The sequence below is a fragment of the Monodon monoceros genome, unplaced genomic scaffold (assembly GCF_005190385.1).
Source record: "Monodon monoceros isolate NGI ecotype Baffin Bay Population unplaced genomic scaffold, NGI_Narwhal_1 Super_Scaffold_4, whole genome shotgun sequence".
NCBI classification, from domain to species: Eukaryota; Metazoa; Chordata; class Mammalia; order Artiodactyla; family Monodontidae; genus Monodon; species Monodon monoceros.
Window position 1 is genome coordinate 74844358 of NW_021703781.1, and position 12736 is coordinate 74857093.

Here is a 12736-nt window from a genome sequence, read left to right on the forward strand (position 1 = left end):
CCGGCCCAGGCCGGCTGTTGACATTTTCATGCTTCTAAGAGTCTGGGTTTGGGGGAGAGGGCGTTTTTCATTCTGGTAAGTAGTTCTCCAGAAGGTTCTCTGTGGCCTGGCGCTGCTTACCCAGACTGAGAGCTCCGGCTCTTGGGGGCCGGGCAGCGGGGCCTCCCCAGGGAGGTGAGGATCCAGACTGCATGTGCCCCGCGGGCCGGGGCCTGGGCTCTAGGCAGGAACAGGATCGTGAGGCCAGGCGGGGGCTCCCTGGCCCTGAGCCTCAGACACCCGCCTTTCTGCCCATCGCCCTTTGGCTATGGGGATGGACTGGCCCCACCCCCGCCTAGATTTCTAGGACAGCTCGGGCTCACAGGGAGCCAGATGCCTGGTGATGACACACAGCTCCCGGATGGTCAGAAGGAAGGAGGCCACTTGCTCGTCTGCTCAGGCAGTTGGCTGACTGTTCCTGTCCCTGCCAGCTCCCAGCATAAGGCCACCACAGGGATGCTCCTGACCTCAGGGGGCTCACAGTCTGGAGGGAGCGTCACACAGGTAACCAGACAACTACAGTAGAGTGACGGATGCTCCGATGGGGTCGACACGGGTGCCATGGAGCACAGAATGGGCACCTAACCGAGGTGAGGGCTGGGGAAAGGCTTCCTAGAGGAGGTGACTCGTTTCCTTGGGAAATGAGTCCCAGAGAACCAGTGGTCGGTGCAGGGCAGCAAATTCAGAGGCCCGCAGGGGCAGGCAGGAAATGCAGGGGACTGACTGGTCCTGGCCTAAGAATAGGGAGGCAATAGAGAGTGCTGGGAGTGTGGTAAACTAGAAGCCGCCTGCCTCGCTCAGGGGAGCGGCTACCACACCGCAGCAGCTCAGTTTTGCCTGCGGAATCCCGGCCCATTGTTACTGAACCTTTCAGATTTTCAGAAGAAGCGAAATTTCCAGCTCCTGTTCTTTAAAAACACTGTGTGGGCCCAACCACACATGTCCAGGGGCCACCGGTTTGTGACTCTGGCCTCACTGTGCATAGGACTTGGGCAAAGGCTGAGGCAGGGGCTCCAGCCAGGGCTGGGGGTTCAAGGGACCTCGTTTGTCAGTGTGAGGGAGTTTCTCGAGTCCGCCGACATGCTGGTGGGCGGCCGTGCGGCACCACCCACGCATCTCTGCGTGTCCCACCTTTGTTCTCGGCACCTCAGGTGCCTGCAGCCGATGGGCAGTGAGAGCCGTGCAGGAAGCAGCTGGTGCGTCCGGTCAGTTCTGGTTAACAAGGTGCCACCAGGCTGAAACACGCCGTAAACAGGCCCGTTTCCTCCCTGCGGGCAGAGGGGCCCCAGGGCGGGTGCCAGGGTCCACGGTGAAATCCCTCCCCGCTGGGCTCAGGCCCCCAGTGCCCTCTGCCCGGCTGCTCCCGGCCGGAGCAGGCCTGGCGCTGGGTGCTGGCGACCCCGAGGCCCAGGTAAGGAGTTCTGGCTTCCCCGCCGTTCTGCCCGGGCACGCCCAGCCACGGGAGGCTGTGCAGCTCCAGTGTGGACCGTTTCCTCGTTCATTTCCTCTTTCATTTTCCTCATTGGTTTTTCACAAACACCGCGCTGTCCTCCGGGCGTTAGTCAGAGCTGGCAAACACTTGCAAGGGCCCGCCTCTGGCCTGGAGCTGACCCAAAGGTGAGGTGCACCCCTGCCCGCAGGGCTCTCGGCCTGGCCGGAGGTTGACCAGAACATCAGTGATTCCCAGATGCAGAATATGTCCTGCGTGCCAAGGGAAGAATCCCTAAAATGAGCCCGGATTTAAATCCAGACACAGAGGATTGAAGTCCCAGCGCTGCCGTTTACTGCCTGTGGGACTTTGGGCAAGTTCCTCCCCCTCTTGGGTCTGTGTCATCACCTCTAGAACAGGCCGGTCATGGTGCCCATCATGGGGCATTGTGCAGGGTACATGGGAAATGCTCCTCAAAGCCCTCCCTCAGCAGCTGTGGGGGCCAGTGCCCAGTTGTCCCCCTTGTGCTTCTGGTGCAGTGTCTGTGGCTCACCCATCCCCCAAGCCAGGTGAGCTCTGCTCGCATCCCAGAGCCTGCCTGCTGGCTGGGTGGGACCTCTAGTCTGCGGCAGGTTCCTTCTCCTGCCTCGGGTTACACACCAGGGCTCAGAGCCTCTGGGACTGGTCCAGCAAGTGCCTCCTTCTGGTGGGAGAGACTCCTGGTCCTCCCCAGCTGGAGGATGGGTCAGCCAGGGTGGGGTTCTGGGCCCTGGGGCGCCACCTGCCTGAAGGAAAGGGGCATCCCGGGACCGCCCAGGCCGCGAGGTGGAACACACAGACGTGGGCCCCCCCTCTCTCTGGGTAGCACCCCTGGCCCACCCCAGGCCCCATGTGCACTTGCAAGGAGCGTGTGTCTCCCAGGTGGGGGCACAGGAACCCTCCCCCATCTTTAGATCCCCCTCCCATCAGAGGCTGGAGGGAGGGGGAGGGGGAGGCAGCCAACCTGCAATGCCCTGTCCCCTCCCCGGCTGATGTCCACTGTTAGTTCGGTGAGGGGCCCGGCTCACCAGGGCACACCTCTTTCTCATTTGCACAAAGACTCCCAGGGGTAGGGGGTGCTCTGGGGGAAGCTTACCTCTCCCCCTTCCCCACCCCTGCCCGTTACAGATGAGCAGACAGCCAGACGGACGGGAGAGGCCCAGGTGCCCGCCAGGAAAGGGAGCTCTGGGGCGCGGCCACCTCCCCTGGCAGAGCTCTGACCTCAAGGGGGATCCCAGGCGACAGAAGCGTGTCCCCATCCCCTTTCCAGGCCAGGGAGCCGTGGTCCTCAGAGGGGCCCGAGGCGAGGACTGTCCGAGGCCTGGGTTTTTATCTCAGTATTTTTCCCCCTCTGTGATTTTAAAGCATCCCAAGAAGTGCCCATCTGCCTGAGCCGGTTGGGCGGGGGGAGGGCAGGTCTCTCCCATCAGTGGCAGGAGGGGCCCCCGGGCTGCAGGGTCCCCAGGTGGGCCTCGGGGGCTCCAGGCTGGCCTGTACCAGGTGTTGGGCCGAGTCTGGGCCCAGGCACGTGGTCTGAGGGTGGGCGGTGGGAGCCGAGGGTCTGGTGGGTGGGGCTGGGGGACACAGGCCTGAGGCCTGAGCAGGTTTCTGGAGGACAGGGATCTGAGGCTGGAGCTGATGACCGGTCCGGGCAGGACGGCACAGGGCCTGGGTCCTCATCTCCGGGGTGGCCTCCCTGCAAGCAGGGATGGGTCAGAGTCCCCTCGCGAAGCAGGGCTCGGCGGACCTTGGCAGGATGGGGCGTGGCTCCGCGGGGAGCAGGTCCTGCGTAGGTTTCTGCGTCAGCAGCAGGCACAGCGGTTCCCGGAGGTGCCCGGGGTGTCTGCCCAGGCCTGGGCCTGCCCCGCCCGCCCTGCTCCGCCTCTGAGATCTGTGGCAGTGAGCACCCTCCTGGCCACCCCACTGCGACGTGGCACCTGCCAGCAGCCAGCTCAGGCCAGGGATCGCTGGCTGCCCCATTGGGTCCCAGCAAGCTGCCGTCTTGACGGTGAGCGTCCTGGGCCAGCAGGTGGATGGCAGGAAGCCCCGTGCCACAGGTCTCATGTTTGGGCCACGGCTGGTGGCAGGAATCCCATAATCAGCCTTAAGAAAAGCGTGGATGAGGGCGGGAGGCGGCAGATCCCAGGCACCCTCCCCCGGGCGTTTGCTGGAGGCCTGTACCGTCTTAGAAACAAGCACCCTGGCCCTGGCTCTGGGACTCCTCGGGCTCAGATGGAAAGATGCCCTCGGCCCAGCCGAGGTCACCTCCGGCCCCGTGTGAATCCAAGCCCTCTGTCCTTTTTCTCCAACTTCGTCAGCACAGCCCGGAGTTGGCGTCAGTCTCGGTGGCGTCACCCTCCCAGAGCCACGGCCCGGTTGCCTGAATCCACGTGGCCAGCCCGCCCCAGTGCCCGGCCCTCAGCCACCAGGGGCGTGGCCGGCCCTTGGATAACAGTTGGGACAAGGCCGCATGCCCCTCCCTGTGCGGGCAGTGCAGTGGCCTCCGGTCTCAGGAGCCCCTGCCCGGCCCTGCCCTGGAGCACACCAGGCGGGGAGCTGGTGGTGGGCGGCGCTGTCTCCTCGAGAACTTCACGGGGAGAGGCTGCACCTCTGTCCCCTCGGTCGGCGGAACCAGGTGGGCACGGAGACGGTCCTTGCTGGGCGTCCAGCTGCCATTTTCCTTGGGCTGGTACAAAGATCGTCCCTGTGAGGCTGTCCAGGCCGACACAGATTGGCCTTGTTCTCTGCCTCTGTCATTCCCTCCTTCCCCCGGCTCAAGGGGCGTGAGGGGGCGGAATAACTAATGACAGGCGGCGCCCTGCTGGGTGGGGGCCTTTGTTCATTTACTGGTTGGCAGGCACTTCCTGGGTGCCTGTGTGGGCCAGGCCTGTGTGGGTAGCCACTGGTGCAGGAAGCCTGGCCCCTCCCTCTAGGCAGCCCAGGTCAGTTTGTGCCCAGCCAGAATGGTACGAGGGTTTGGCGGGGGCAGGCAAGTTCTGGGTGCTCAGAAAAGAGAGCAGCTCGCCACGGAGCATAGAGTTGGAGATGGGAACAAGTGGGTGAGGCTTTGAAGGATGAATAGGAGTTTGCAGGTGGAGCAGGCCCTAGTGGTCATGCCATTCCAGGACGTAGCGTGGACAGAGGTATGGGAGAGCGTGGAATGTCTGAAGAGCAGTGGGCCCTGGACACTGGGTTACTGGGAGGACACCCAGTCGGGACGGATTTGTCTGCTCTGCTGAGGAGCTGGGCTGTGACATGGGTGATAGAGAGCCACAGCAGAGTTTACACAGGGAGAGGTGGGAGCTGTTGACAAGACGGGGAGGATCCACACAGGTCCCCAGGCTCAGACTCGGCCGGAGACACCTGGACACCGCCCACACACAGGAGCCCAGGAGAGCAGAGGCACCCGCTGCCCCTCAGCCATACAAGCACCCAGGGAACCTGCCTCTGCCTCCAACTTTGGGGAGGGACCTGAGGGCCATGCTCAAATGGATGGCGGGGGCAGGGATCCAGCCTCATGCCCCCTTTTCCAGAAGCTTCCCTGACCCCCGCACATCCCCCCATAAATTCCCTCAGACCCCGCACCTTTTTCTTCCCTTCCCAGCCCTGGTCACGACTGTGTGGGGCTGGACAGTGAGCCCTGGGAGGGCCGAGGGCAGGAGGCCGAGCCTGGCGTCAGCTCGAGGGCTGGCACGTGCAGGCGAGGTGCCAGGTGCTTCATTCTCAGAGTGACCCTGAGAGCCAGGCCATATGCCCACCTTACAGATGGGGAAAATGAGGCTCAGGGAAGTGAAGAGACAGCTGGCTGGGGACAGAGCAGGGAGCCCACCCTGTGTGGGCCTTGGGCAGGGGAGGCGCAGCCATGACCCCCATGGGGGCCCTGGCCGAGCCTCAGCTGAGCCTGTGGGTGCAGGGAGAGGGGGCTTCTCCTAAGTCCCAGTGGGGCGGAGGGGCAATCAGGGCACAGCCCGCTCTCTGCTCCCCACCTTTATGTGCCCACTTTCTGTTTCTCTATCTCGCTTCCTTCCCTCCATCCCTCTCTCTGCTCCTCTCCCTCCGTGTGTCTCTCTGCCCCCTGCTCTCCCACCTTCTTTCCTCTGCTGCTCTGTTTTCTCCCCCTCTGTCTGCCTGTCTGACCCTCTCTCTTCCCTCCCTCCCTCCGTCTCTCTTCCTGAGTGTGTGTGTCTCTCTGTGTCCTCTGTCTGCCTGTCTCTTCCCCACTCCCGTCTCAGCCCTCCCGGCCCAGCCGTGCCCGCCTCTCCCCTTCCTTCCCCACGCGTGCAGCCCTGTCCTGGCAGGGCCTGCTCAAAGCCAGGGGCGTCTCTTGGCCCCTTTGTCCGTTACCCTCTGTTTCTGTTCCCACTGCCAAAGGGCATGTCTTTGCTGGGTTTCTTGGTTCAGCTTTTATAGTGTGACATCTTTGAGGCCCCGTGGGTTGCAGGTCACTGGCCAGCGTGCAGTGGAGGCCTCTCCTGCCCAGTTAGGCCATGCATAGCTGTCTCGGGGGCTTCGAGGGGGGCGGGCCCAGGATGAGTCCCCTCCATGTACCCCGGCTCCCTGAGAGCCACAGCCCACAGCAGCATCACGTAATTAAGACATGGAAGTCCACGATTTCCTCTGTTGGCAAACAGCGGCCGGCTGCTAATGCAATCCTTTCTTTTAATGGATTCTTGAATTTAAATGATATGTAATTAAACGTAATTAGCCACGTACCCATTCGGCTTGGTACCGTACGCTGGGGCCGCCTTGAATCTCATTATGAGGCATCTTCTTTTTCTTTTTCTTTTTTCTTGCTGTACGCGGGCCTCTCACTGTTGTGGCCTCTCCCGTTGCGGAGCACAGGCTCCGGACGCGCAGGCTCAGCGGCCATGGCTCACGGGCCCAGCCGCTCCGCGGCACGTGGGATCTTCCCGGACCGGGGCACGAACCCGTGTGCCCTGCATCGGCAGGCGCACTCCCAACCACTTGTGCCACCAGGGAAGCCCTATGAAGCATATTTTATGGGTGGATTTTTTCTTCCCTCTTGGGGTGGAGATCGTTTGACTGGACAGTAAACCTGGCCCAAGGGCCAGTGAAGGTCCGAGGAGGACAGTCCTGGGCCAGCCGCCCAGGGGATGACGCGGATGACGAATCGGGGTTGGGGGGGGGGCGTTTGCTGGGAGAAGTTCCGGTTCTTTGAGCAGCCACTGGCCTCACTGTCGAGGAGAGAAAAGTCAGGAATCTGATGGGAACTGGTGGGAGGGGGCACAGAGCGGGGACAAGGGGTGTCAGCGCCTGGGAAAGTGCAGCCTGAAGATGTCCCCCTCCCCTGACAACCCCCTCCTGAGTGGTGGCTGGGGCACTGCCCCGTCGGGGAGCCGGGCCTCGGGGCTGCCCTCCAGCCCCAGGGGCAGCTGAGGGAGACCCATAAGGGCGCATCCCGGGCCATGCAGGGCTGCAACCTCACGCACACAGGCCAGCACGAGGCAAGACCACAGGCCAGGGGGCCAGGGCGCTGGTACCGCCACTGGGACGTCCCCTAGGGTCCCGGCCTCCCTGCCCCTCCTGCTGGCAATGCCTGTGGTTACACTCGTCCACCCCACCCCCCACCCACCAAACCCACTGTCCTCCCTGCGCCTCGGATGCTGATGTGGATCCGCGTGTCCCTCTGTCTGTCCCCCCAGCAGCCTGTGTGCCCAGGGCAGGGCCCAAGGCCGGGTCCTGGCCAGTCTCCCTGCCCGGCACACAGTGCCCTCCCGACGGCTGACTGCGTTGACTGCGTCCTCACTGGTTGTGATCACCGTGCTGAACGCCCGCACGAGGCCTGCGGGGCCCCTCCAGCCTCGCGTGTCTCCCGCGCTTCTCCCGGGGTTACCTTCATCTAGAGACAGGGACGCCGCGGCATGGAGGTGTGCGTGCTCACCCAAGGTCACCAGGTGGGTGAGGGGTGGAGCCTGTTACGCTCAGGGCACAGATGAGCAAACTGAGGCAGAGAGATGGTTTGCCCATTCAGGTGCTCCGTCTCCATTTCTCAGAGGGCGCCTCCTGCCCACCTGCCAGCCCAGCTTGCTGTGCCCTGGGCCAGGCCGGCCCCTCTCAGGTGGAGCCGCCCAGAGAATTATCCCCTCCCCCACCTGCTTCGGAAAGACCTGAGGGAGGGGGCACCCCTCAGTCTGTACAGGGGAGGAGTTGTCTGCACACCAGGAAGGCCTGGGTTCCCAAGGAGGAAGACCCTTCCGCAGGAAGGGCTGTCCACAGAGCACCTGGGTGGCCGGGAGGCCGTGAGCGCCCGCCGCGGGGAGGACCGAAAGGAAGGGGTCCACGGAGGGTGGACAGCCGGGACCAGGGCTCCCCAAGCCTTTGCTGCAGAGGCCCAAGAGGCAGCTGGTTGAGGCTCGCAGGCCGCCTGTGGTCTCTGCCGCACGTTTTCTTCTTTTTACAAAGTTTTAAAAATACGAAAACCATTCTTAGCTCAAGGGTTGTACGGAAACAGGCTGCCGGAGGAATGTGACCCATAGGCCATAGAGAATAGCCGCAGTGATGGGAGATAGACACCTTATATATGTGAGATTATATGCGACCTTTTTAATTAAATTTTCGAGGTGTAACATATACCTCAAGTGTATGTTACATATGCATGTTTATGTGCATATAAAGTGCACTGAAAATGAAAAATGTGATGCATTTTCCGCCATGTGCCACCCCGGTAATCACCACCCAGGTCAAGATCTAGAACACTGCCAGCACCCCCACCCCGTTCCCCCAGGAAGGAACCATCTTCTGGCCTCTGCACGGGAGGCTGGTCGTACCCGTTCCCGAACCCGATACAAACAGGTGGTCTGGTTTGGGTTCTTCGCGCCTGGTTCTCCTGCCCGTCGTGACGTCTGTGGGGGGGGGGGTGGGGAGACGCTACAGCGTGTGGCAGGTGGTGCTGTCCCGTGCTGCTCTGACGTGTGCACGTACCACCCTCTGTCTCTCTGTTCTCCCGCTGATGGATATTTGTGCAGTGTCTGCCTTTTTGCTATTGCGACCGAAGCTGCTCGGAACGTTCTAGTACGTGTCTTTGGTGAACATGTCGATGCGCTTTTGCTGTGTTGCATACCTAGGGGTGGAATTGTGTGTCACAAGTATTTCCCCACATGGTTTTCCAGAGTGTGTGCCACACACAGCCTCCCGCTGTCAACGAGTGTTTCAGCACCGATGCAGAACAACGTGGATCTTAATCCCCACGTTCACTATAGACTGTCTGGATCTGGCAAGAACGAAGTAATGATCCCTTAAAATACCTCCGCTGCCACGAGAGAGCTGCTGATCCTGTGGGTGGTGGTGAGGGTCCCTGTGCACTCGCCCCCTTGTCTTGTCCCCAGGGCTCACGTTTGGGGCCTCACCTCTGGGGGAGTCGTGTGCCCTCCGCGGCACCTGTCTGTGAGTGTGTCGATCGATCCCTGAGCCGCAGGGTGGCCCCGCTCGAGAAGACCAGAGGAGCGATGCCTGCCGGCCCTGGCATCTGTAGGTGGCCTCTGCGTGGAGTGGGCGCTGCCCACTGTGACCTTCCTGGAGGGGGTGGGAGTGCCCAGTGGCAGCGCATGCCCTCGGAGGCTCTGGCACCCAGAGTACCGCTGGGAATCAGAGGAACCGGGTCAGATGCCCGGCTCTGCTCCCCCTGCGGCATGGCCTCGAGCAAGTCTCTGAACCTCGCTGAGCCCCCATTTCCTCACCTGTCAGAGGGGGGCACCTGCCTCCTCCCCGCGGATGGAAGGAGAAAATGATGGGAGACGTGGGAGGGCCATACCTGAGGACTACAGCAGGAAGGGGGACCGCGCAGAGTCAAAGGTGGGCCCTCCTCAGTCATAAGGAGTGTCCGCACTTCCCTCCCCCTGCACCCCTGCCCAGGTCCCAGGCCTCAGCAGCCCCTGGGGAGGGGGCCTCTAGGCTCCTGGGCTGAAAGCTCTTTAAAAGGAAAGGTGCCGTTGCCCAGGACAGCATTTTAGGGTCACGTGCTTCATAGATGCCAAACCCTTCAAAGGGGCAACTTGACTTTAATGATGGTGTCAGAGCCGACTTCAACCACTTCCTTCCAGGCCAGGGTGGGGGCTTCCGAGGTGAGGGCCCGGTGCCGGGAGGGCGCCGTCTGCTTTCCCAGGGCGCTTGGGTCAGACCTTGGGGTAGTCGGAGTGGCCCCTACCCCCGCCGAGCTCCAGCCCGCGAGCAGTGGGACGGCCCTTCCTGTCGCCAGGACCCCACGCTCCGGTTCACAGCCCTCCAGGCTGCCCCCAGCCCCCGAGATGAGGTCCCATTTCCTCCCGCAATTGTCAAGACTCTGGGGGACGTGGCCTGGAGCCCAGCCTGCAGCCCCCACCATGGAGCACCCACACGGGGTCCCCTTGGTGCTGCACGGACCCCACAGGCCCCCACGCGCGCCGTGTGGTCTCGTTCCCCTTGTCCTCAGCATCGAGCAGGACCTCAGGGAATACAGCAGGGCCTGGATGAAGCCTTTGGGAGCTTCTAGCCCCCCAGGTCTCAGCCAGAGAGCAGGTTTGCCAGGAGCCTTCCTCTGCTGGGTGGGAGCAGCCTCTGCGGGCGCTGAGCAGATGGTACATGAGCCCCCTGGGGTTTGGGCAGGAAACTCAGAGAAGGACCGAACTCAGGGCCCCGCTCTCAGAGGTGTGACCCTTCTGCTGGCGGCACGGACGGAGCAGGGGCCAGGGGTCACCGCCACGGGGCTCTGAGCAAGCTTCCAACGGGAGGGACACAGGGAGGAGTCTAGGTGGACCGACAGTCAGGAGGGACGTGTGTGTGCTCTTGAGTTGCGGCGGCCGGGCCTGGGGCGTGGGGAGGACAGGGACAGCTGTTGGCCAAGACCAGCCTGCCCGATGGGGCACAGAAGGGCCTGCAGGTCTCCCGAGGGCAAGGCCGGGCCCGTGCCAGATGCTGGGAGGCAGTGGCTTCGCAGGGGTCACCTTGGGGTTACTGATCCACTAACCTACGGTCCTGCTCTCTGCAGGCCCAGTGACGAGCACCACCCGGAAGTAAAGGCTGATGGGTACGTGGACAACCTGGCGGAGGCTGTGGACCTGCTGCTGCAGCACGCGGACAAGTGACAGGCCTTCTGGGAGGGCCCCTAGCCTCCTGCCGCCCTCCCCTGTGCCCACACCGTCCGAGGCACTGCCCCCTGGCCTGGACGGGCAAACGAGAGGGTGCCAGCCAGGCAGTTCCGGGTTGCCGTGCCCCTGAGCCACCAGCCCCTCCTCTGTCTGTCTCCCTCTGCCGACCCCCCTTCCCTCCTCCTCTCCGGTCACATCTCCCAGCCTCCTAGGTGAAGTTTGATCCCCACCTGCTGGCCCATCCCCTGCCTGTGCTTCCCTAGTGGAAGTCAAGAGGTGGGGCACATCTGTCGAATCCCCAAACCCATTCTCTCTCCAGTCGGCCAGTCCCTTCAATGCGCTACCGAATTGGACTCGGGCGTTTGCCCGCTGCCTCTTTTCAAACAGCACTTGAGTTTTGGGGAGGCGCCTGGAGAAAGCGGGGACTCCCAAGCAGAGTCCTTGCGGCCAGAGCCGAGCCAGCCTCCCCGGGACTGCCCAGCGGCCCCTGCCCTCACCTGGTGTCAGAGGGACCGCTCAGCACTCCCCATGAACCCCCCAAACAATGCAGCCCGCCTTTCCTATCCCAAGTCACCTCTGGAACCCAAATGGAGCGGCTCCCAGGGGCACTTTAAAGACTGCCGTCCTTCAGAGCGAGAATTGTGAGCTCTGGAATCCAGGTGGCAGGTGGAGGGTACCTTCTGGAGCCTTAAGTCGATAGACTTGAATGTGTCACACCCAGGAAACTAACGGTTAAATCAACTGTCTGCCCTGACCCGCGGCGACTCCGGCTCTGACTGCGCGGGGCGGGCGGCAGGGAGGAGGCACCGTCCCTGATCCTGCCCTGGACTTGAGCCCCTGCATGTCAGGGGGCCAGGGCCCTGAGACACCTCGCCTGCCTCAAACCCTTTGTTTAACAGAGGGGGAAACTGAGGCCCCATGGGGACCAGGTGCACAGGGCAAGCGTGGGCCTTCCCTCACGCAGCAGCCCGAGGTGGCGGGCAGTGAGCCGCGGGCTTCCCAGATTCACTCACGGTCCAAGTTTCAGCATCAATCAGCAGAACAGATAACTTGAATGCTCTGTTTCTCCCCACATCCATCCAGAACCCACTGACAAATCTTGGGAGACCCCTCATGAAAGAAGTCGTGAGTCTTCCGTAACAGGATTTCCATTAAACGAAGGCAGGTGGTGATAGAACGCTTCGCCCTGAACCTGAGTCCCCAGCACGGGAGCCCAGGGCCGGCGGGGGTCTGTGCGGTTCCCCAGGCCTTGCCCGCCAGGCCGGCCACCATTAAATCAGGATTAGGAAGAAATGGTGGTGGCTGAGTCTCTTCATCAAGATGAGAGGCCACCGGCCAGGCTCGGGTCATTGGCTTGCAGGGGAGGAGGGGCGTTTGGCCTGTTAGCTGGCAAATATGCAGATGGCCTGCTCCTGGACGGAGTCCCCTAATTCCAGCTCGTTAGGTGACCAGCGCAGTGTGGGCAGCAGGCACCGGGGCTCGGAAGGCGACTGTGCGGGGACGGGCCTGCAGCCTTCTGTTGGGTTTGTTCCCTCTTTTCTTTCTTTCCTTTTTCGTGGGCTGCCCTTGCCTGCTGTCCTCAGCAGGGGCTTGCAGGCAGAGCAGTATGGTTCTGGAGGAAGGAGGCTGGGGGGGGGGGGTCCCGCTCTCCATGGACAAGTGGAGCCTCCCCTTGCGAGCTGCTGCCCGGGAGTGAGGACGGAGAGGGACTCAGAGGGGCAGCAGGCGCAGACCCCTGCTTTGGGTGGAGAACACGCTGCCCCCCCCCCCCGAGCTGTGGGTTCTGTGAAGTGGACACTGTCATCTCCCCATTTTACAGATAAGGAAACTGAGGTGCAGAGAAACTGACTTGCCTACGGGCTGACAGCTGGCAAGGATAGAGCCGAGGCTCAAATCAAGGTCTGACCCTGCATTCCATGCCCTTTCTAGTCCCTTCCACGATCCCTCCACAGGGGATGACCTGCGGTGGCCCCGGTGGCTGTCTTTCCAGGCGAGGAGCACCTTGGCATCCTCCCAGTGGAGATGAAACGTGCCTCGGGATTGAGGTCCAGCCCTACTCTGGGGGCGCCATGTACCCCCGAGCCTCAGCTATCTCATCCTTCCCTGAGCCCTGCCGGGGACCAGGCCCGGCCAGGCCAGGGTGCCC

At 62.6% G+C, this 12736-nt stretch overlaps 1 protein-coding gene across 1 annotated transcript in view; it reads left to right on the top strand.

The window, feature by feature from the left end:
* LHPP (phospholysine phosphohistidine inorganic pyrophosphate phosphatase) overlaps window positions 1–10771 on the top strand; it is a 134937-nt gene extending 124166 nt beyond the window's left edge. Inside the window, exon 7 of the mRNA XM_029201058.1 lies at window positions 10491–10771. Within this exon, the coding sequence (XP_029056891.1) occupies window positions 10491–10587 (97 nt within the window). The 3' untranslated portion in view covers window positions 10588–10771. The remainder of the gene's footprint in view (window positions 1–10490) is intronic.
* Window positions 10772–12736: the final 1965 nt, after the last annotated feature.